Source organism: Mus caroli, unplaced genomic scaffold (genome assembly GCF_978045245.1).
Source record: "Mus caroli unplaced genomic scaffold, Mus_caroli_1 scaffold_2, whole genome shotgun sequence".
In the NCBI taxonomy this organism is placed as follows: Eukaryota; Metazoa; Chordata; class Mammalia; order Rodentia; family Muridae; genus Mus; species Mus caroli.
The window spans coordinates 61,966,095-61,988,626 of NW_028227257.1; the positions used below are offsets into that span (position 1 = coordinate 61,966,095).

General features: G+C 43.4%; 2 protein-coding genes across 2 annotated transcripts in view; one reads left to right on the forward strand and one right to left on the reverse strand.

The window, feature by feature from the left end:
* Eif2ak4 (eukaryotic translation initiation factor 2 alpha kinase 4) overlaps positions 1-1,148 on the reverse strand; it is a 94,970-nt gene extending 93,822 nt beyond the window's left edge. Inside the window, exon 1 of the mRNA XM_021183477.3 lies at positions 914-1,148. Coding sequence (XP_021039136.1) covers positions 914-1,057 — 144 coding nt within the window. The 5' untranslated portion in view covers positions 1,058-1,148. The remainder of the gene's footprint in view (positions 1-913) is intronic.
* A 14,735-nt stretch (positions 1,149-15,883) lies between these two features.
* The window catches only part of Gpr176 (G protein-coupled receptor 176), a 93,446-nt gene continuing 86,797 nt past the window's right edge, over positions 15,884-22,532 (forward strand). Inside the window, exon 1 of the mRNA XM_021156635.3 lies at positions 15,884-16,390. Coding sequence (XP_021012294.1) covers positions 16,075-16,390 — 316 coding nt within the window. The 5' untranslated portion in view covers positions 15,884-16,074. The remainder of the gene's footprint in view (positions 16,391-22,532) is intronic.

The following is a 22,532-nucleotide window of genomic DNA, read 5'->3' on the forward strand; positions in this document are numbered from 1 at the left end:
CCTGTAGGTTATCTTACTATTTACCAGAAGCATGTATAAACTGTATGTAAATTACAAATAAGGCCTAGAAAAGTAAGCTTCCTGCCGGCAGCAGGGGTTTTGGGCGTGTTTTACCCATGACTGTGTTCCTAGCGTCTAAATCATTAAATTAAAAAGTATATTGGTTTAGTGGGAGAATCTTGGCCCTGACAGCTTAAGTAAAGCCTTTTCCTAAAGAAATACTAGATACTGAGAAAAGGCAGACACTGTGAGTTAAAGAAGTAAGGCAGATGGAGGAAAGAAGTACTTTCAAACTTCAGGAACATTTTAGTTCTGCAGATACACTATTCCAGGATAGGGAGAGACTGTCACTGCCCTCAGCCTAACTTCCACACAAAAAAGGAAAGTGATGTTTTAAATAGAACTCGGTAAACACTGCATTACAGCGACAATAAACGTGTTCTATACCTATTCCTCAAAAGTCTCGGAGGAAGGTACAAAAAGTTCTTCCACACCGGAAACGGGATTTACACAGTGTGACCTGGGAGTCTGCTGAGAGCACAAGACCTGGACCCACGCCCCCTAAGCATTCCCAGCACAAAGCAGCAATGAGCGACTATGAATGTGCAGTCACAACCCACCTCGAGGCCTGGGGCGAGTCGGGGTGGGGAAGAATGGTTGGAAGGACGAAGGGTGGTTAGGGGACGTCAGTGGGAATAAGAAGCACAGCAGAGAGAGGAACCCAACCGGGGAAAAAGAGAATTCAGCCCAGGTGCTGCCTTCTCAAGACCAGCGGCGGTGCAGAGGCAGAAAGTGAGGGTAGTGGAACTGCAAGATGAAAAGCCTGCAGGATCTAAGTGGTCGCCCCAGACTGGAGGCGTCTGGCTGGGCTCCTAGACAGGAGAACACCGGGCCAGACCAACCACGTTCCTACCCGTCCGCGCGCATCCGGCCGCAGATCCTGGAAGTCCGAGCCGTAAATGGCCTCCAGGGCCTGCAGCTCGTGGTCCTGTCGCTGCGAATAGCTCTCCTGCGGCTCAGCCCGGCCGCGTCCAGAGGCCCCACGGCCCCCAGCCATGGCGGCCGGGGCAGGCGCAGCGGCCTAGGCGAGGTAGCGGTGATTCTGGGGTGGGTAGGGGAGCTCCGGCCCGCGCCTCGACCGAGCTGGGGGCGGGGCCTCGAGTCGGAGTCGGGCCTGGGGGAGGGGTCTCGAGCTGATGACAGGCCTAGGGGGTGTGGCTCTGCTCTGGGGAGGCGCTTTAAAGACAGGATCTCCAGCGGGAGACGAACCTGGGGGCGGAGCCTCGAGCTGAAGACCGGCCTAGGGGCGTGACTCTGAGCAGGTGAGAGGGCCTTGGGCGGAGCCTAGGCCAGGAGGCGGGTCTGAAGGCGGGGTTCTCCGCGGCTGACTCCTTTGGCCCACTCCGGAGAAGGCCAGTGGGCGGGGTTTTGCTCCAACTTCCCAGGGCCCAAGACTTCTAGTAGAACAAGAGTAGGGGAAAGCTTTGCCTTCTTCCTGAGGGGAGAAATTGAGTCAGGAATTGCCAACATACTTTGGAGAGCCAGTCTCTCAGGTCAAAGTGACAACACATATTAGTTTTCACAAAACAAGTATGTAGCAGAAACAGGCGCTGGAACTCCTTCACCCTGCCTGGATAGCGAGAGGAAAATTTTAGAGTGCAGTCATGAGTTAAATCGTTTATCTTACCTGACCTTCCCAGAATGAGACTACTGGGAGGAAAAAAACGTAAAACCTGTTTCCCACATTCGTTACTCTTGAATCATTAATTAAATGTCTCATGCATGCTCTCTGGACTCTCTGAAATTCTTGCCTTGCATTTTCAACTCCCACAAAGAGAATTATCCGACCAGTTCATTTAGTGTAAATTTGAGCGTTCGCATTCATGTAAAATGTTGCACCCTACTTTACATACTTAGGGATGTATTTGTGTCCATATGAGTCAGGGTCTCCCTCTGCAGCATGGTCTGGCCTTGAATTCATAGTAATCTTCCTATTTTATCCTCTCAGCGCTAGGATCATGAGACCATGCCACCATCCCTATTTGACCATATTTTTTTTCATGCATATAAGTAACCTATCTATTCAGACATTGCTATTGCTTTGTTGTCTACCTGCTGTAGCTTGATTCAGAAAAAAAAAATGCATTATCATGCCTCAAGTTAGGTTAGGTGACATGTCTCTGTCAATCTTGTTTGCATCTATCTTGTTCACTTAGTAATGTTGACTTAGGCATCTCACCTTCATTCATCACTCTGATCAGATAAGGTAACACAAAGGCCTTTTAGAAACCATCTCCTCCCTCCTTCAGCTGGAGACCTGTTCTGTTTCCAGGGACCCCTGCCTGGATACATGGCAGAACTCAACAAACAGTGAAGATATTTGTTGAGTGCTGCCTTTTTTTTTTTCCAGTTCTCACATTCAAACTGTCATCATGTCCCCAGTTTCCCCCTAAGCTGCAGCCCATTTTTACCACCTCTTCACTGGCTCTCTATTCGGCCGTCTTCATCCTTGTCTCACGTTAAGCAGCTCTTCCTATTGTAGCCAAAGTAAAGTTCTTAAATCACAAATATGGTCACACTAATCTCTAAAATCCTTCCATTTTCAACTGCTCTTTTTCTATTACAAAAGAAAAACTCAATATGGATTTTTTTCAACATAAAAGCAGAGGAAACATTATAATAACCCAGGTATTTGTCATCCAAGTCCACAATGTCAGATGTCATCACCAGTATTGTTTCATTTTCTCCATCCTTAGGAGTGCTTTAAATATCAAATATTGTGGGCTTTGTTTATAAAGAAGCATGTGTGTAACAGAAAAGGACATTTGAAACCCATATAAGGTTACCATTACACCTTAAAGTGTAACACTGTCTATGTTATTAATATCTGTATAGTAAATTAATGCAAAATAATAAAAATACTTTTATTTAATAAAACAATAATTATTGTGTGACAGTCTTTTCCTGGGGTGACACAACACACACACACACACACACACACACACAAATTTACCACAAAGTAACAAATGCACCAATATATAACTTGATGAACCATTGGGGTTGTTATTGGTGCTACTAATAGAAATGTGGGTGAGGAGTTACTTAAAGGAGCAGGGATGACTTAAAAGCAGCTACACCAGCAAAAACCACACCCCAGCAAGAGGGAAGACCCTGGAAGCTACTATTGTGAGCTACCTGCACAGCTTGCAGGGAGCCCCACACTCCACAGTCCTAGAATCTCTGTGAGTTACCCAGGCCAGAGTCTTCTCCCTAGAAGTTGTTCACCTTTTTTTTTCTACTGCTGGGAAGGAGGGGGTGTTTATTTTCTGGGATTGTGAGCATCTGCCTCTCACCTGGAGGTGATGTTTCAATTCAGAGAGAACCCATAGAACAAGTGACCATATAGACATGTAGAAAAGGGTCCTGCTTATTAAGAAAATTTCACTGTATCATTAATGGATAATAGAAATGTTAAACCAACAATTTGCTACCAAGTAATTCAAAATGAAGAGAGTTTTGTTGTCCATATATCTATGACACATAGGACCATAAGTATCCAATGTTGACCATGGGATAATTTAAGTGAAAGATCATGTGAATTCTTTGAATGATTCTTGCAACCCTTATATAAGTTTGTAATTAATTTAATGTCACAATTTCAAAATAAGAAACTAGAAACTGTCAACTGTATTCCAAAGTAGAAATTTTGTGTTACCATTAGTGTTTCAAAGTTCTGGTCCTTGTCCCTGACAGGAACTTTGTTAGTCTTTAACTTTGAAACATTGTAACAGAGGTGCAACAATGTTTCAACTTACTGGTTTGAAAAAGCACCCTTATTTTCCCCAAGTTTACAGACATTCAGGTAGGTAGTTTAGAGAGTTCCCATATGCTCTCTCCCTCCAGAGCTTTCTCCAAACTCTTGTTATTACAGTCATCTAGTGTTGCTATTGAATATATAGAATCCCAGGACAGAAACTGTATGTGCAGAGACTGACTGATCAAAACTGCAGTGATGTGAGGTTCAATTGTTTCAAGTCCAGAAGCTAATTATCTCATCTGGGGCTAGCTTTAGCACCATGAATACCATTCCTTACCCAGGTCTATGTTAGAACTAGTATTCTGTGACTAATAGATAATTCTTATCTATTAATTTTGCAGACAACTAAGCCAAGAGGTAAGAATGACATCAGATAGCATCAGACGCCTATAAACCTTCCCCTATCTTGCTGTAATGACCTCTCTGATTATCATCAATGTATTTAAAACTTGTGACTTGTGGCTTTCTTTATTCAGTAAAACACAAGGAAACAGCTTCCAGCTGGAACATACAACCTAGAACTGGTTTCCTGGGCCATGACCACTCAAAATAGCTTCAGAATAAACTGTCCCTTATTCTCTTTAAGGCAGGAGCTGTTTTTTGTTTTTATTTTTTTATTTTATTTTATTTTATTTTTTGTCTAGAGGCTGCCTTATTACTAGCTAACTTTCATAGATTATATTAGGGTTCAATGTTGTACAAATACAGATTGTAATTTATCCAGTATTACTTTACTATGTATGATAGTTTGTATACCTAAAGAGACTCCACATTCCACTCACTTGTCTCTTAGATAATTCTCTTTAGACTTTAATAGCTGGTGTTTTAGTTGTTTTTCTATTGCTGTAACAAAACACTAAAACCAAGGTAACTTGTAAAAGAAAGCATGCAATTCAGGGCTCAAGGTTCCAAGGGGCTAGAGTCCATGATCATCACAGTGGGGGAACAGGCAGTAGGCAGCAGGCAGCAGGCATGGCCCTGGAGCAGAAGCTGAGAGCTTACATGTGATCCATAAGTATAAGATAGAGAGAGCTAACTGGGCTGCTGTGGCTTTTGAATGCTCAAAGCCAACACCCAGTGACACACCTCCTCCAACAAAGACACACCACTTAATCCTTCCCAAACAACCTCACTAACAGCTGAGCATTCAAATATATAAGCCTATGTGGGACATTCTTACTCAAGTCATCACAGTTAGATGTCTACTATTTATAAGAAACATCAAATGGCACAAAATACTAAGTATAAGTAGGAGATTCTCACATGGCTGTTTTATAAAGAGAATGGGGCCCAAGGGGTTTGAGTGTTTGTTGTTGCAGTGGGTGTTATAGCACTTCAATGGAACCCTGCCTGAAGCTATTATGAATTTTTCAGTTTTACTGTCTTAGTTAAGGTTTTACTGCTGTGAACAGACACCATGACCAAGGCAACTCTTATAAGGACATTTAATTGGGGCTGGCTTACAGGTTCAGAGGCTCAGTCCATTATCATCAAGGTGGGAGCTTGGCAGCGTTCAGGCAGATATTGGTTGGAGGAGTTGAGAGTTCCGAAGGCAGCAATGAGAAGATTGGCTTCCAGGAAGCTAGGATAGCAGTCTTAAGCCCATGCCCGCAGTGACACACTTCCTCCAAAATAGTGCCACCTCCTAATAGTGCCACTCCCTGGGCCAGGCATATACAAACCATCACATTTACTGTGTCAAGATCATCCTTTCTCTCTAAGCCAGTTGAGCCTGGATTTCTATGAACTATTCTGGTAAGAAGACTGTGTGAAATAGGCTTTAACAAAATAGAACAGGGTGAGGGTTGTGGTTCAGTATTAAAGTAGTTGACTCATATGCATGGGGCCCTTGGGCACTGATGTCTGGGGCTGGAGAGATGGCTCAGCAGTTAAGAACACTGACTACTCCTTCCAGAGATCCCCAAATTCACTTCCCAGCAACCACATGGTGGCTCACAGCCATCTGTAATGGGATCTGATGCCCTCTTCTGGTGTGTCTGAAGACAGCTACAGTGTTCTCGTATACATTAAATAAATAAATAAATATTGAAAACAACAACCAAACCCTAACATCTCAGGAGAAAAGAGGGGGAAGAGCCAGGAAATGCAACAAAAGGACAGAGAGCAACAGAAAATGAATAGTAAGTACATCAGAGGATAGGTTGCAACTATTTCTCAATTTTAGAAGGCCTGCTTCATCGACGATGTCACTGCTGCTTCTTGGTGGATCTGAATGCTCGCCAGTGGTCTTTTCTGATGAGCAAAAGCACGACTTCCAAAACCTGCAATTCAGTTGCTCAGGTCGGTCTGGAACTCATTCCATAGTCAAGGCACACCTTAAGCAAGTGATCCTCCTGCCTCAGCCTCTGAGGAGCTGGCATTAGACCTGACCCAGTTCTTTTACTCCTGGGGTTTGTCATCTTTCTGGGCCTGAAATAGGAAAAATATTTATTAGTAGGCGTTGCCTCTCCCCTGATGATGCAGATATAGGCCGGATTAGACAATATTAAAAGTAGATACAGGCAGGTTTATTAGGAGGCAGCTCTCAGGTGGGATCCCTATCTCACAGGCAGAGGTCAGTGAAGCCACGCTTCCAGGCCAAGGCAGGTGAGTTTTATGAGCCTGGGCACAGGGTGATGATGTATGAGCTAGAAGCTAGGATTGTGCCCATACACAGTCAAGGACTGAACCCCTGGTGGCCACTCTTTTGGTGGGTTGTGTGAAACTCGAAGAGGAGGAATGATGATAGCCTCATGTTAGCCCTGAGGTTTTCCAAGCAGACAGGGGAGGTTTCGCTGTGCAGACAGGGTTTGGGGAAGGAGGGAAGACGGGGTTTTCCCAGCCTGTGCAAGGATGCGTAGGGGTTCCAGCCTACTATTCATCTCTCCCAGTGGTCAAGAGGGTCAAATGCATTGTTTGTTTAATTGTATCTCTGGGGAGAGATAAGTGGTGCTCTAACACTGAACCACATCCTTAGCCCAACAAAGTCTCTTAGCACAGTGCTCAACCCCACAGCACTTACTAGGGGCCTGCTTTTCTCCCGGTTCAGATTCCAGGAGAACATTGACTCCTCTTTGCTCTGTAATAAACATGTTGCCCAGAAATTGACCAATGCAGTTTCTTTCTGCTAAGCAAAATCTGCAGTGCAGTCCCTGGACAGTCAGTCTGGGCCATCCCACACGTGGTTCTGCATGGCTGGTGCATGCCCTGTAGTCAAAATGTTGGATCAGAAGCCTTTAATCTTAGCACTATGGCCATTCCAGACCAGAAATTCTGAGTTGCAGGGAGCTACTGTGGGATGCTGAGTGATGTCTCTGGCTGCTGTCTATCGTGGGCTGACTGTATAGAGCAGACTGGGTTTGAACTTGCTCATTGTGTCTTACTTTGCATTTATGTCACCAATAGTTTGATCATTTTCCTATGCTTATTTGAAACCCTTGTATCTTCTTTTTTACCTGACCTACGGTGCACCTAAAGTGTTGAATTGTCTTATAACTGAGTTTAGAGAGCCATTTATATATTCTCAATGTACATTCTTTATCATCATATATGTGATTGTTAGCATACCTTTTCATTCTCTTGACAGTGTTTTCTAGAGAACAGTAGTTACTTTTGGAACCAATGATTTTTTTTTTTCATTTGACAATAGAATCACACACACACACACACACACACATACACACACACACACATATATAAACACTCACAAAGATATACACACAAGCACACACATGTTAAGCATGTACCTATGCAGTTCTGCACCATGATTCCATTCCTGTAATATACTAAGAAACACACATTTAGTAATAGAAAGAGGATAAGTGCTGGCCTATGGCCAAGACTAATTGACGAGGAGGAGGAGAAAGGGATCCACAGAAACTAAATGTCCATTTTGCGGGTGATGTATACATTCATTATCTTGTGGTACTCGTTATCAGGACTAGGGTTACAGCTTAGCAGAGTACCTGCTTGGCAAGTACAAGGCCTTAGGTTCTATCCCCAGCAAGGCAAAGCAAAGTAAATAAAGTTAAAACGCTGCACTAACCATCAAAGTGTAATGTGTCACATATCTGCTATATCCTAACATGCTGGTAAAAGAAATTCCTCTCTTTGCAGTGGCTTATTAATCCAAAAATCTAAAAAACATGTTGCTTTGGGTTTCTGTATGTTCAGTCAAGGGTCAACCCAACAGGTTTAGAATCTATAAACATACATTTCAAGGCTTGTTAGGAGTGGTTTTGTCTGTCTGAAGTCCCCAAGCCTCTCAGCATACTTGGAGATTCTCTTATTCTTTAAACCCTCTCCTTCCTTCTTCCTTCTTTCCTTTGTGATACAAAATTCTTCATTTCTGAAGGATATTGTCACTGAATGGATAACTCAGTCAATCATTCTGTTCTTTCAGCAATAATGAAAAAAGGTGTTTTTAAGATTTTTATGTGGCATAAGATAGTTGTCATATTTAGGGGGTGCAGCACAGTGACACTGCTATATGCGTATGCAATGTGTGAGGACCAGATCGAGATGTCCACCATCTCAAATGCTGTACATTTCTTTGTGTTAGGAATACTCAAGGTCCTCTGTGATGTGGCTGTTCCTGGTTGTCAACTTGACTATATCTGGAATGACCTACAGTCCAGAATTGGAGGGCTCACCTGTGATCCAAATTGTGAGGCTGGAAGACACAAGTTTCTGACCTGGATCGTGGCATGGAGATCTTGAGGCATAGTGGTCATAAAAAGCTTAGGCCCAGGTATGGTAGTACATGCCTTTAATCCCAGGAGACTGAGGCAAGCAGATCTCTGAGTTCAAGGTCAGTATGGGACAAAGCAAGTTTTAGATGCAGGTGTGATACACACCTTTAATCTGGGTCATACCTTCTGCTGCAGGCCTGCATAAGGACACTGGAAGAAGGAAGATTCAGTCTTCTTTGGCTGCTTGTACTTACATCTGTTGGAAACTATTTCTTCAGGATTCCAGCCTATACCAGAGACTAACTGAAACAACCAGCTTCATGGGACTGAGCAGCTACTATTGTCTTGGACTTCCCATTCATAGCTGCTCATTGTTGGGTTAGTTGGACTACAGACTGTAAGTCATTACAATAAATTCCCTTAATATATAGAGACCTTCCATAAGTTCTGTGACTCTAGAGAACCCTGACTAATACATTCTCTTTTCTAGATATTTTGGAAATATACAATTGTTGCCTACCTGAGTTAACCCATTAGGCTGTAGAACATTAAAAGTTGTGTGTTATTTATGTGTATGTGTATGCATGTTCACGTGTGTGCAGAAGCCTGAGGTTGGCTGTCTTTCTTGATTACTCTCCACCTAATTGAGGAAGGGTCCCTTGCTCAGCCCAGAGCTTGCCATTTTGGCTTGTCTGGCTTGCCAGCTGGCTCTGGGAATTCTGTCTTTGTATCTCAAGTGTTGAGATCATAGGTACACTACCATTCCCACCCAGCTAGACAACTCTTAGCTTTTCTATGCTACTTAACTGTTGTCTATGTTTCTCTTCTATTGCCATATAAAACACCATGATCAAGGCCATGTATGAAAGGAAGCATTTAAGAACTTGTGGTCCCAGATGGTTAAGAGTCCATGATCATCATGGCTGGGAGCATGGCGGCAGGCAGGCTGACATTGCCCTGGAGCAGTGAGTGAGAGCTTACATCTTGAGATAACAAGAGAGAGAGAGAGAGAGAGAGAGAGAGAGAGAGAGAGAGAGAGAGAGAGAGAGAGAGAGAGAGAGCAAATGAGCTAAACCAAGCATTCAAACATATGAGCCCATGGAGGCTATTTTTATTCTAGCCACCACAACTGTTCTCTCCCCTCTCCTCTCCTCTCCTCTCCTCTCCTCTCCTCTCCTCTCCTCTCCTCTCCTCTCCTCTCCTCTCCTCTCCTCTCCTCTCCTCTCCTCTCCTCTCCTCTCCTCTCCTCTCCTCTCCTCTCCTCTCCTCTCCTCTCCTCTCCTTTACCTGACTCCAGTTACCACGAGTCTACTCTAGTGAGATGAACATCTTTAGCTTTCTCACTCCTGTTTCTTAGCTCAATGTCCTCCAGGCTCATTCATACTGCTGGGAATGACAGAATTTCATTACTTTTACGGTGGAATAAGATTCCATTATATGGTTATATGGTTATTCCATGTTATATCTATTCATCCATTAATGGATGCTTAGGTGGCTCCTGTATCTTGCCTATTGTGAACCAGAGCAGCAGTAACCATGGTGCCCTGAAAGAGTGGCTTACTTCATTTCCTTTGGAATCATGCCCAGTAGCAGGATTACATGATTTTATAGTAGTTCTGTTTCCAATTGTATTTTTTTAATTGCCATACTGTTTCTCATGATGGTTGTACTAATTTATATTCCCACTGATAGTGTGTAAGAGTTCTTTCTTGTCATACCCTTCAGAATTTTGTCTTTTGGTGACAACCATTTTAACTGTGTGGGATGTATCATTACAGGATTCACTTGGATTTCCCTGATTCTGCTGAGCAGACCTTGCACACGTGTCTCTGCTGCTTTCTTTCTGACCTACAATGGTTTCAGTGAGAAACTTGATGTCATTCAAATGATTTTTTTTTCTTCTAGAAGAAACGTTGTGTGTCTCTTTGTCTACTTTTAAGATTTTCCTTTTCTTCTGTGATTACATTCATAAGTTTAGTGATGACAAGGCTTAGTGTAAATCTTCTCTAAGATAACAGCTTTTTGTTTTTGTTAATTATAGAGTTTTTGCCACTAATTTTCTGGACACTTGTTTTGAATTATTCCCCCTTTTCACTTTTGGTAGGTAAAGGCTCTCTGTGTCCTGGCAGCCAGACAAGGAGACTCAAGGCTGTTCCTGCTGTTCCAGTCTCTGCACATACAGTCCCAAAGGTGTCCTGTGAATCTGTCCGTCCGTGTCCCTGTATCTGTCACTTGTAAAGAGCTTGCCTTGCCTCTATTGAACAGCACAGAAAGCATCCCAGGGAAGGATTGATGGCTCTTTATGGAAATCTTAATGGAGTCTTACAAGGGAGTCAGTTACAGACTCCACAGCACCCAAGTAACATCACTGTTCAGCAAGTAATAGCCCTGTGTTGGAGTCAACATTTACGGTGGATATTCATTTTTAGAAGATTGCTTTCAGCATCTGATTATTAGAACCCAGGTGCATTACGCTGGTCAGGGTAGCGGAAGAGTGTGTAAGATTGCACAGTGCATTAGCTTAGGTGTAAATGTTGATTACATGGCAAACCCAAGGCAAAAAAACGTTAGTTGTTACACTATTCTAAAGGCAGGTTAGACAGGCTGAGTGCACGGCAGGATAGCAGTCTTAAGTAACCTCAGGGCATAGTGATTACTCTGGCTGTGAGGTCCAGTAAAAGTTCCAGTCTCTTAGAATGTAAGAGATTTTTGTCCTAACATTGCACTGCACCTATGAGTCTTGCCTTTTAACTTTTGGAATAAATTAAGCATATCCTTTTATCCCAAAGCTATGCTGTTTCTTCCAAGTCAGGTTCTGAGTCATGGCCATGGCTCATCTTGTACTGAAGGAGAGATATTACTGTATTGATCACTTAATTCACCAAAATTGGTTCTAGATAACTTTCAACTCTGACAAAAAAAAATCAAATTTATCTTCAAAGGATATATTTATCATGAACAGAAACACAGGAAAGAATGTGCTAGATCCTGAATTTTACAGTAACAGAGGCGCTCCAAAAAGGGGTTAAGTCTCAAAAAAATATCCCACAACTATGTGGCTCCCCAAGACTACTGGAGGATGACAGTATTCATGGAGATTTTTAATTTACTACTAGAACCTGGTCTGGGCTAGGGATGTGACACAGTGATAGAGTGCTTGCTTAAGATGTGCAAGGCATTTGTTTTGTAGTACTGGGGGAGAGGATTTGCTTTATGATCAGTACATATCTGTATGTGAATGTTTGCATGTGCATGTGTGTGTAAGATGTTGGTGTGTATGTGACTACTGAGGCTTCCCTGTGAAGGAAGGAACTTTGTATTTTTCTAATACCCTCGAGAACTTTAATAGCAAGTCTTTAGGTGCGAAGTCTACTAAAACACATTTGTAGATTCATATCCATGGGGAACCATTCTCCAACTGATATACTGGGATAGTTTAGAATACATGAAGGTCTACATTAATATTACTACCTTTTATGAGACAGGGTTTTCATTATATTGCCTGGAACTTGCTATTTAGACCAAGCTGGCTTTGAACTTAGTGTTCCACCTGTTTCTAGCTCCCCAGTGACCTAGAACACTAGAATATTTATAATTATGGACATCTAAATCTTAAGCTTTTTTTTTTTTTTTTTTTTTTTTACAAAAAGCTACTGTGTCTTTTGCTAATTGAAAATAACTTGTCTGGTATGGTATCTCACGTCTGTCATTCCAGTACTCAGGAGGAAAATCAGGAGTTCAAGTTTGTCCTTGGCTCTAAAGTCAGTTCAAGGTCAGCCTGGGCTACTACCAAAGACTTTTTGTGAACACCTTCCCTCAATTAAAAAAAAAAAAAGAAGCAAGAAAAGTAAGCGATTCTTTCATTTTTGGGGGGAAATACAGAGTCTGGTAAGTAATATTTTACAGACGCCTCACAGAGAGTGCTTTAACATGTTGGAAGGGGAATGTTTCCCATTCTGTGGCATTTGCTGTCTTTAATCATCAACAAATAGGACTTGATCTAATAGTGAAGTTTAACATATCTGACCTTGAGGTTTTTATTAATTCAGTATTGCAGTCTCCTTAAAAAGCCTCCGCAAATGGCTCCTCCTATGTCTATTTGATAGAGGAGGGCACCAAGTTCACAGAGGTCAAGAGGGCTGGAAATGGCACAGGCATTTGCACACAGGTTTGAGGGACCACTATGCATGCTCTGCCTTCTTTGCCCCCACTGCCCCTCGGGCTAGATGGACTCTGTGATCTTGAGAAGGTTTGTATGTCTGCCTGGGTCAAAAGCCAGTCCAGGTTTCCAGAAGAGAAATGGCTTAGAACCCATATTAAGTTTAAATACTCTCAAAAAGCCATTTAAATGAAGTAAGTTTATCAGAGACTGACACGGGTTGGACATGAAAAGCCCAGCAGTTTAATTCAAAGGTTCCCAGGGGCTCAGTTATCCATTACCACTCTCATTTCCCGAGGACCAAGAATGTTCTATTGCCACTACCAATTTACACAGAGATTTAAAAAAAAAAAAGTATCCGACTTAATACCTGCTGTGCACATAAATAAAGTATATTCCCTTAAATATGCAGGCCTGTTTCCATGAGTGTCTGACAGCACAGGCTGGGTTGTGCTGTAAGAAGAAATAACTGTAAAGATATTTGTAGCTTAGTACAACAATGTTTATTTCTTGCTCACACAAAATTTATTGTGGGTGGCTATGTCTCCAGGACATGAGTCCTCCCATGTGGTGACTCAGAGGCTGCTCTGTGTTTAGGCAGTTCCATTCAGAACAAGACTCCCTTCCTAACCACTGTGGCAGGGCAGAAGAGGGACTGGGTAATCAGAAGTAGCATTTCACTGTCTCAGCCTACAAACACCTCATCATTTCTGTTCAGATTTCACTAGTCATAATAGTCATGTAGCCTTGCTTACTTGAAAGGGCAGTTGAGAAAGATTGCTTTCTGTGTGTCTAGAAGAAGAGAATGGGAAGCTGGTAACATGAGTAATGTCTGCACAGTAAACCACCGACTATAAATAAGCACAGGACTATAGGCACAGGACTATAGGCACAGGACTAGCCACATACAAATACAGAACTGCCTACTCAAGATGGGAAGTCACCTACCACAGGACTGAGGACAAAATACTTGTCTCTCTAGCCTTCTCTCTCCCTTCAGTAAAAGCCACAGAAGAGCACATGGAGGTGTGATGCAAGACAGGGGTCAGGAGGAAGGAAAAAAAACTACAGCCCATAGGATCCATCTTACTTAACCATCATTTTGGTCTTTGCAAGAATCCTAGATCCCATCCCATCTTCTTTTTCTACCTACCCAGGATCCTTCCTGCTTTTAAATGAATGTCTAAGAATACTAAAATCCAAGAATTCTTCTGAACATAAATGAAGAGATAAAAGGAAATAAGCTCTCATGTATACAAGCGTTAGTGCTCTTTTGGACCTCCCAGTCTAGAACTACCAGAAACAAAAACTTTGTTGTTTATAAGCTGCTTGGTCTAGGGCATTTTGTTTCAGTAGCCTAAGCAAATCAGAACAACCACACTGGGTTTTGACCCGGTCATGCCCAATTCTAGAAAAAAAATATCCAAATTAAAAATTTTTTTCAATAGAAAACTCTTTTGATATACTTTTATTTAATGACTGCAATATCATGCTCCATATTCTACATGTTCGTCTTACAAGTGATCGACACCCCTGAGATTTGCCTGCTTAAATGTAGTATGGTTTTGTGACTGCTTCAACAAATCTAGTGCAGAGGACATGATACCATGTAGATTCTAAAATGACTTATAAAAGTCAGTGTAGTTTCTGCGAGTCCTCACTTGAAGAACAGCATTGCCTATGAGGACACTAAGCAGCTACGTGGTAAGGCCACACGTAGATCATTCGGAGCACAATTGCGTCTGACTTCTAAGTTATGGCCAGTATCTCCTGCCAGCCACGAATAGCCTCCAGATGCCAGACGCTGGCGACATAGGTTGTTCAAGCCGCTGAATTTTGTGAATTTGCTGTGTACTAACCAGCAAGTATAACATTTAAATGATGTCTAACCTCATGTCATATAGAAACCTTACCCCTGACTCATTGTAGTCAGTGGAAAATCCACCTAAGACGTGACCGTAAGACCGATGTTACCTTGTCCCTGGTTCTGTATTTCCATAAAGCATGTGTGTCTCAATTTGGGGATCAAGGTGACCTCCACTTTGATTTTTGTTTTTGTTCTTTTTGCCGTGAAAGTTCTCACATATTCAAGCCTGCCAACTTATTTTGTAGCAAATTCCTAATTCTCTTGCCTCTCCCTCCAAAACTCTGGGATTAGAGGTATGCACCACCGTGCCTGGCTCATTTCTATATTTTTCTTCCCTTGATCCTTCTCTTTCAGTTCTTTTTCAGTTCCCTGTTTCCATTTCACTCCTCCTGTTTTATTATTTCTTCTTGTATGCCTGCTTATCCCAACTTCCCAATTTACATCAGCCTGCAGGAAACCCCCTCCAAGTCTTCATCGCTGAATTCATTAGCAGTGCCCAGTGTGGAGGTGAGGCCCAATGAAAGGGCCTGGGAAACCATGAGTGGGTTCCTTTTAGTCCACCTTTCGAAGATGGACGAGGCTTTGACTTGACGGAGGGCCCAGGAGGCTGGGCTCCCTGCCCAGATGGCAGTGGCAAATGACATAGAGCCTGCAGGCTGTACCTCTAAGGACGCTGGGGCAGTAACCACAGCAGCAAACGCAGTGCATCCTTCAGCAGCTAGAGACTGAAACTGCGCGCCTCCCACGCGCCCCGCGACGAAGTCACGCTCCACTGGGGCAAAATGGCGCTACGTCCCTCACCAGCAGCGTGAGGGGGGTGGGGGGGTGGGTCGTGCGTCACGTGACCTCGCCTGCCTGCCGCGCGGCCCCGACTGCCTCAGGCACGCGCTGGGAGCCCGGCTGCAGAGCGGGCGGCGGCTCTACCCCGCTAGGGGCGTCCTACCTGGTCCCTGCTAGGTCACGACAATCTGTCCAAGCCAAGATCGGACCTGGAGTGGTGGGGCTGAGGCCAAGGGTGGGGGCGGCTTGTAAAGGCAAAGGGGGGCGGTGCAGAGCCCGCTCCAGGGGTTCAGGCAGCCATGGAGATTGGACCCCAGCTGAGCGTCCCGGAGTCCTGGCGCTCAGCCGAGTGTGCGGGGCCAAGCTGTGGACACTCAGGGCCCGTTGCCCAGCCTTGGCTGCCCACAGGGTTTAGCCCCCACCCTCCCAGCTATAATCACTAGGCTGGGGCATTTCATGGGGGTTCGCACCGCCCCAGCTTCGAAGCTACTAGCGGCATTGAAATATAGCTTCAGCCAAATGTTCCCATCCCAGTAGGGAGAGAGGATCAGAGCGTGCGCGGGGTCCTCCGCAGCCACCGATGTGTGTGCTGGGTGGGTTTGGCCGCGCTGCCCACCCCCTCCCCCCCTCGGGAGGAGGGCCCAGCGATGCTCTGTGACCGTGCCGCCTCCATGTGGTTGCTGACGGGCCCAGGGGGGAGCAGGCATGGGGCGCGGCCGCACCTCCCTCCCACCCCTCCTCGCGGATGGCTGGCTAGGCGATGAGCAGACGTGAGGGGCTAGCCGGCTGGCCGGCTCTGCAGGACTCTGCCTGGCTCCCGAGCGTCGGTCCCTCCGCGCCCGGGGCAGGAGCGGCTGTGCGCTGGGCTCAGAGGCCAGGCGGACGAGCGCAAACCCTGGGCTTCGCTATGGGGTACAACAGCAGCTGGGTGTCACCGAACACCAGCCACCCGCGCAACACGTCGGGCGCCGAGGCTGGCGCCAACCTCAGCGCGTTCGGGGAGCTGAGCGAGGCTCAGCTGTACCGCCAGTTCACCACCACCGTGCAGGTCGTCATCTTCATTGGCTCGCTACTGGGTAAGCCAACCCGCGGGGCCACCAGCGGGCCGGGCTTCCCCGAGGACACAAGAGCTGCCGTGGGGTGCGGGGTGCCTGGCCATGTGCGGGGAGTTGAAGGAGATTTAAGTTAGGCAAGGACGGTCACCTCCAGCCTGGAGGTTGGAAGCAGAAGAGTTGGGACAGGGCTTCTCTTGGCAGGATGGTACAGGTACAGGGTTCTGGCGAAAGACCTGTCCAGACAGCCCTTGTCCAAAGCTTCAGACTCCGCGCATCACCGCTTACCTTCTGGTGCCCGGGAGCATCGCTGCCTCTAGCTCTTGTTTACAAATAGGAGCAACGATTCCCAGGGAATTTGTGACTGATGAAGGAATGTTAACTCAGTCAAAAATGTGTTTTTGCGCTACTATTTCGGATATAAGCTAATTATTTTTGAAAGAGCTCTATTTTATATGTCAGTTTTGGTTTGTTTCTAGTAACGGGGACTTTTTTTTTTTTTTTTTTTTTAAGAGCGTGTGAAGTTAAACTTTACATTGTCTTCAGATAATTTTACAATCTTTGAGTAAAACGAAACCCATTGGACTCCTCCACCTGTGTTTTAAGTGCATAACAGAGATAAGAAAAAAAAAAACCAACAACAACAACAAATGTCTCAAACCACTCACAGAAGATTATAGATTTCTTCCCTTGTTCAGAGGGGATTAAAAAAAATAAATTGACCAAAATGAACTGCGCTACTCTGTTACAGGGCACTGGATCAGTTTTCAAAAAGAGCTGCAGGACATAACAAGGATGAAAGAATTACTGTTCTTGTAATTTCTTGTGCAATGGCTAGTAAAATGTGTGTGGGTTAGGGTGAGACTCATCTTTCCTCCCCCTACTCTTAAATGGCTCTTGCTTTTTAGGGCAACTCTTTAAACAACAAACAGTGCAATCAGACTGCTTTCCATTGAGGTTTGGCTAGCACAATGGATACTAGCAAACAGGCTTAAATTCTCTGTTGTGACATTTGTAAGAATGTGAAAAGATTACAATTTATGTGTGGATGTTGTGGAGAAGAGAAGTCAAAGTTTCAAAGTCAGAATAAATTATATTTCCTAGACACTTGAGAATTTCCATGGAAACCAAGACATCTGAGATATTAAAAGACTATATTTGGAAAAAAAATAACGTGTGGAATTTCCCTTCATACTTTCTCAAGTTGTCATCCTTCTAGCCCTTTCTGTTGTAATAGCTAGCTTCCACGTTCTATCATGGAACATTTTCAGCGGTCCATGTGACGTTGTCTAGATGTGTGTTTTCAAGTGGACCGCTAAATGCACATTTACACAGTAAAACCCTATGTTCCAAATATTTCTGAGATTCATTTAACAATCACTAACTAAACATTTACTATGCAAAAGTACTATGCAAAGAGTTAAATTCCAATATTGCTTCTCTTAAAAGGTATATTAATGGGAAAGTCAGAAAAATGACTTTGGGTTTTTCAAATATACACCTCATATATATACATATATATGCATATATGTATGTATATACTCACACACACATACATACACACACACATATAGCTTTTCCCCATGGTAACTTTGGTGTTGAAATTTTTTTCATGGATTGAATTCAAAGGGTATTATTGGAATAGAAGATAGATATCATGTCTACAAAAGACATAGTGAACAGTGGGTATAGAAATGCTTTTTCCGCTGTCTCTCTGTATTTTTCTCTTTCCTGTCTTTCCTTGAACTGGGTTCAGGAACTTTTAGTTAAATGGACTCTTATTTTCAGTTCTTTTCCACACAGCACTTGTGAGTGACATGCAAAACTGCCTTCACGGATAGGTCTAAAAAAAAAATTTTAAAAAGGACTCATTTCCCATTGATCTTTGGTTATGCCTGACTAGACCTACTAAGAAATCTATTTGCTCTATTCTATTTCCAGAAAATACAAATATAGCATTTCATGTTTCCTTGAAAACATTGTAACATTGTCCTGTGAGTTCACTCTTTGTGGGTGATCTTGATTCATTGTTCTAGATTTCGATCAATTCAAACAAATCTATGTACATGAGATTTTCCTGGAAATGCCAGTTGAGGCTCAGTACTTACAGTCCAAAGCTATGTCCAGTTACATGCAAGGCATGCAAACTTGGGAATGAAGCTCCAAAGTCCACAAATACAGGGCAGCCATGGATTAGCAGGAGGAGGAAGATGAAGTCTTTGGAGAACGGAGTGCTGTCTCCTGATAGATTAGCCACGACTTAGTGTACCTGCTTCTCATCTCAAACGCAGGCGAATGAGTTGTTCTTTACTTTTTTCTCTCTAAACAAATACAAACACTCTCTACACATCCTCCAAACAGGTTTCTCCCTCCTAGGCTTCCTGAGACTCATTAGTACTCCGGAATACTTTCCTTGCCCTGATATCTTGTAAAACATTAAGCACTTTAACTGGAAAATGTCGCAGTAACTTGGGATAACTGTAATATTTCTGTCATAGCAATATTATTTACTGTGCTGAAAACGACTCAAGCATTGCTCAAATAATGTGCCCTTTGGGGATCTGGATAAATGAGAGTTTCTCAGCCCTCGTGATACAACATCTTGGGATGCCTTCAGTTAAATGGGAATCCTGGAAGAGAGCCATGTAATTTAGGTCCTCTAGAGTCAACAGTTAGAAATGGAAGACTCAGAAAGATTTGGAGTCGCCAATTCCAATAAGATAAAATTTGGAGGGCATGGTGGCACAGGCCATGCCCTTCATCCTAGTGCTTGGGAGGCAGAGGCAGGCAGATCTCTGCATTCCAGACCAACTTGGTCTACAGAGGGAGTTCCAGGACAGCTAGGGCTATACAGAGAAACCCCATCTTCAAAGACAAAAAACAAACAAACAAATAAAAACTGGAACCCTACGGGACTGATCTTTCTTTTCTCAGTCTCCTTGGATTCCCAATGAAAATACCTGCAGAGGTTCATTTCTCTTTGTTGCTTTTCCTTAGAAAGGTATGACTGACTATTACCGCTAAGCTACGCCTACCCAGATCACTTGTCACCCGTGCCTGTTATCCTTGGAAGCATGGGAGACATTTTTAAAAAATGAATTTCCCATTAAAGTCACCACTGCAAACAATAGCCAGCATGTAAGTATTCTACACTAGAATTTACCTAAAAGTGTTTTAAAATATAGACATCAGTTTTCCTTCCTCCTGGCAAGCCATTATGTATAAATGGTTCTCCTTTTTTAAGTTGGCCTCCTTTGCCAACTGCTGTGCACTGAATATTTGCCGGATACCCACACCCTCCTGCATTCCCATGTTACAGATAGAACCCCCGTGTGATGGTCTGAAAGAAGTAGGTCTTTTGGAGAAAGTTTAGATGAGGTCAGGTTTAGGGCTCACAGACTCTGTCTCTCTCTCGTGAAGATGTAGCAGGAAGGCAGTAGTCCATAAATCAGGAAGGTCTTCATCAGAACCTGCCCAATACTGCATCTGATCTGGGACTTTCTAGCTTCCAGAATTGTTAGAAATAAACATTGTTCAAGCCACCCAATCTATGTGTTTTATTTGTTTCTTTTTAAATGGTAGCTTGTGCAGGCCACTATGCACTAACACTATTGGTGTATAGTGATCCACGGTGAAACTGATGACCACAAAGTAAAGGTTCTATATCACCCTTCGTCTTATTCTTTCAAAACAGGATCTCTCTCACTGACCCTGCAGCTAGGCTGCTGGCCAGTAAGCCCTAGCTGTCTTCCTGTCTCTGCTCTCCTTCCCTCAAACCACTAGGATTACAGCTTGGCCCTTTCTTTACATGTGCTCTGGGATCTGAACTCAGGTCCTCATGTTTTCAGAGTAAACACTCCTATCCACTGAGCCATCTCCATAGCCCTAAAGTAGTCATCTTAAAGGAAAAATAGGCAGACGGTACATGCAGCTCAGTTAGGTAGCGTGTTTGCCTAGCATGCAAGAGACCATTGGTTTGATTTGGACAACTGGCGATAGGGTGAGGGGAGGAAGGGAGAGAGGGAATGAGCTTGTTGAATCTGTTCAACAGATAGATGATAAACACCGTTTTGCCTCTTGCTTGTTTTTTATAGTCTTCCAGCAAAATCACATTGCATACAAGGGATGGTCATGATACTTGGTAGAAACATATATTTGTGGCTTTGATATGAGCTAGATGATTCTTAGAGTTTCCCAGTTAAACGTTTGACAGGTGATGTATTACGCTAGCTTGTACTCATAATTCATAATTATATAGAATAATTTTTGGTTAACCATAATTATAGACAATAGTAACATAATACCTACCAGCTGCCTTACATCTATATGCCGTTTCTGTTTTAGCATGTCTAGAAGCATGTATACACTGCATAAAAAAAACCAAGGTATCCTAGTCAGGTGTGGTGTTGCACACCTATAATCCCAGGATTTGGGATTTGGGAGGTGGAAGCAGGAAGATCAGAATTCAAGGCTTAACTACATAGTGAGTTCAAGGTTAGGCTGAGCTGCACAAGATCCTGTCTCAACACACACACACACACACACACACACACACACACACACACACACACAGATGGAGGGAGAGGGAGAATAATATATATCAAAATCAGGACATGGCAGGATCAGTAATTAGCTTGGATAGATAAACCCAATATTTTGAGTCCAAATGCCTCATGTTTGATTTTCATACGATAGAAGTCCATCCTCCTCCCTCCATTTTTATGCTCGTGTGTGCATGTGTATACACATGTACATTTAGTGGCTATGAAGTGATATCTCACTGTGACTTCAGTGTAGATTTCTCTAATGGCTAATGAGATTAAGCATCTTTTCATGTGCTCATTACCCATTTGAGTATCATTTTAGTTGCATCTATTCAGATCCTTTGTCTTTTTTGTTGAATTGTGAGTAAGCAGTCAGGACACCAAGCTCTTAGGTAATTTGCAGATATTCCCCCAGCTCTGTGTGTTGTCTGTGCTTCATTTTCTTGTTGCCAAAGTCAGAAGTTGAAGAACAAATGAAGCACATTAAAAACAAAAATTGGGGTGATTGCTGTACTTGATGCCAGACGTCTTTAAACCAAATTTAAATTGCTTGTAAAATGGCATGGTGAGATTTGATTAGAATAAAACTGTTCTGGGAGAGTTTGGAAAATTGGCAGCGGAAGTGGGAAAGAAAACACAATAGTGGGGAAGCTAGCCTGAAAAAAAGTAAAGATGTCTATACCCATATATACATTGTTTATAGATGTATATATTCATTTTAATTTTAATATTATATGTATGATTCTAAAATTTTGTTTGTATGTGCATTTGCTTGCACATATATGCACCATGTGTGTGCCTGGTGCCTGTGGAAGCCAGAGGAGGGTTACAGACAGTTGTCAGCTGCCATGTGGGTACCAGGAACCGAACCTTGATCCAACAAGGGCTCCTAACCACTGAGCCATCTCTCCATCCCCTTTGTATTTCCAATACTTGATCAAGTTTGACATTTAAATTAAACTGTAATTCTACATCTGCATTAGTTCCTCTTGTGTCTCTGTAGCCGTGACCTATGATCGAAATAACTTCTGGTGGGAGAGGGAACGTTTGCCATGACAGAGATAACTTCAGTTGCTTTGGCTCATGGTTTTCAGAGGGTTCACTCCATCATGTCAGGGGAAGGGTGGCGGCAGTAGTGTGTGGTGCACACTTTTCATAGCACAGCAGACTCGGAGAAAGCATGACAGGAACCAGAGGCTGGGCATAACCTCCGGAAGTCTGTCCCTTTCTGTCAGCTAGGCTTTGCCTTCCAAAGTTTTTTAAAAACTCCTTGACTAACTCCTCCATGTGGGAAACAATTGTTCAAAATATAAGTCTGTGTGGAACACTTAAGATTTAAATGGAAGCATTCCATGCCTGGCCTCCAAAGACTCATAGCCATCTCACAGTGAGAAGTGCATCTAGTCTAACTTCTGGAGTCCCTAAATTCTTACTGGTTCTAGTACTGCTAAGATATACACATACAAAATCTCTACTGAAATTCAAGACAGTCCCTTAGCTGTGAGCCCCTATTACATTTAAGAGAGAGTCATGTACTTCCAACATACAGTGACACAGACTTCCTATTCCTAAGTGGAGGAATAAGGGCATAGGTGAGATCAAAGAAAGGCAAAGTCATTAGG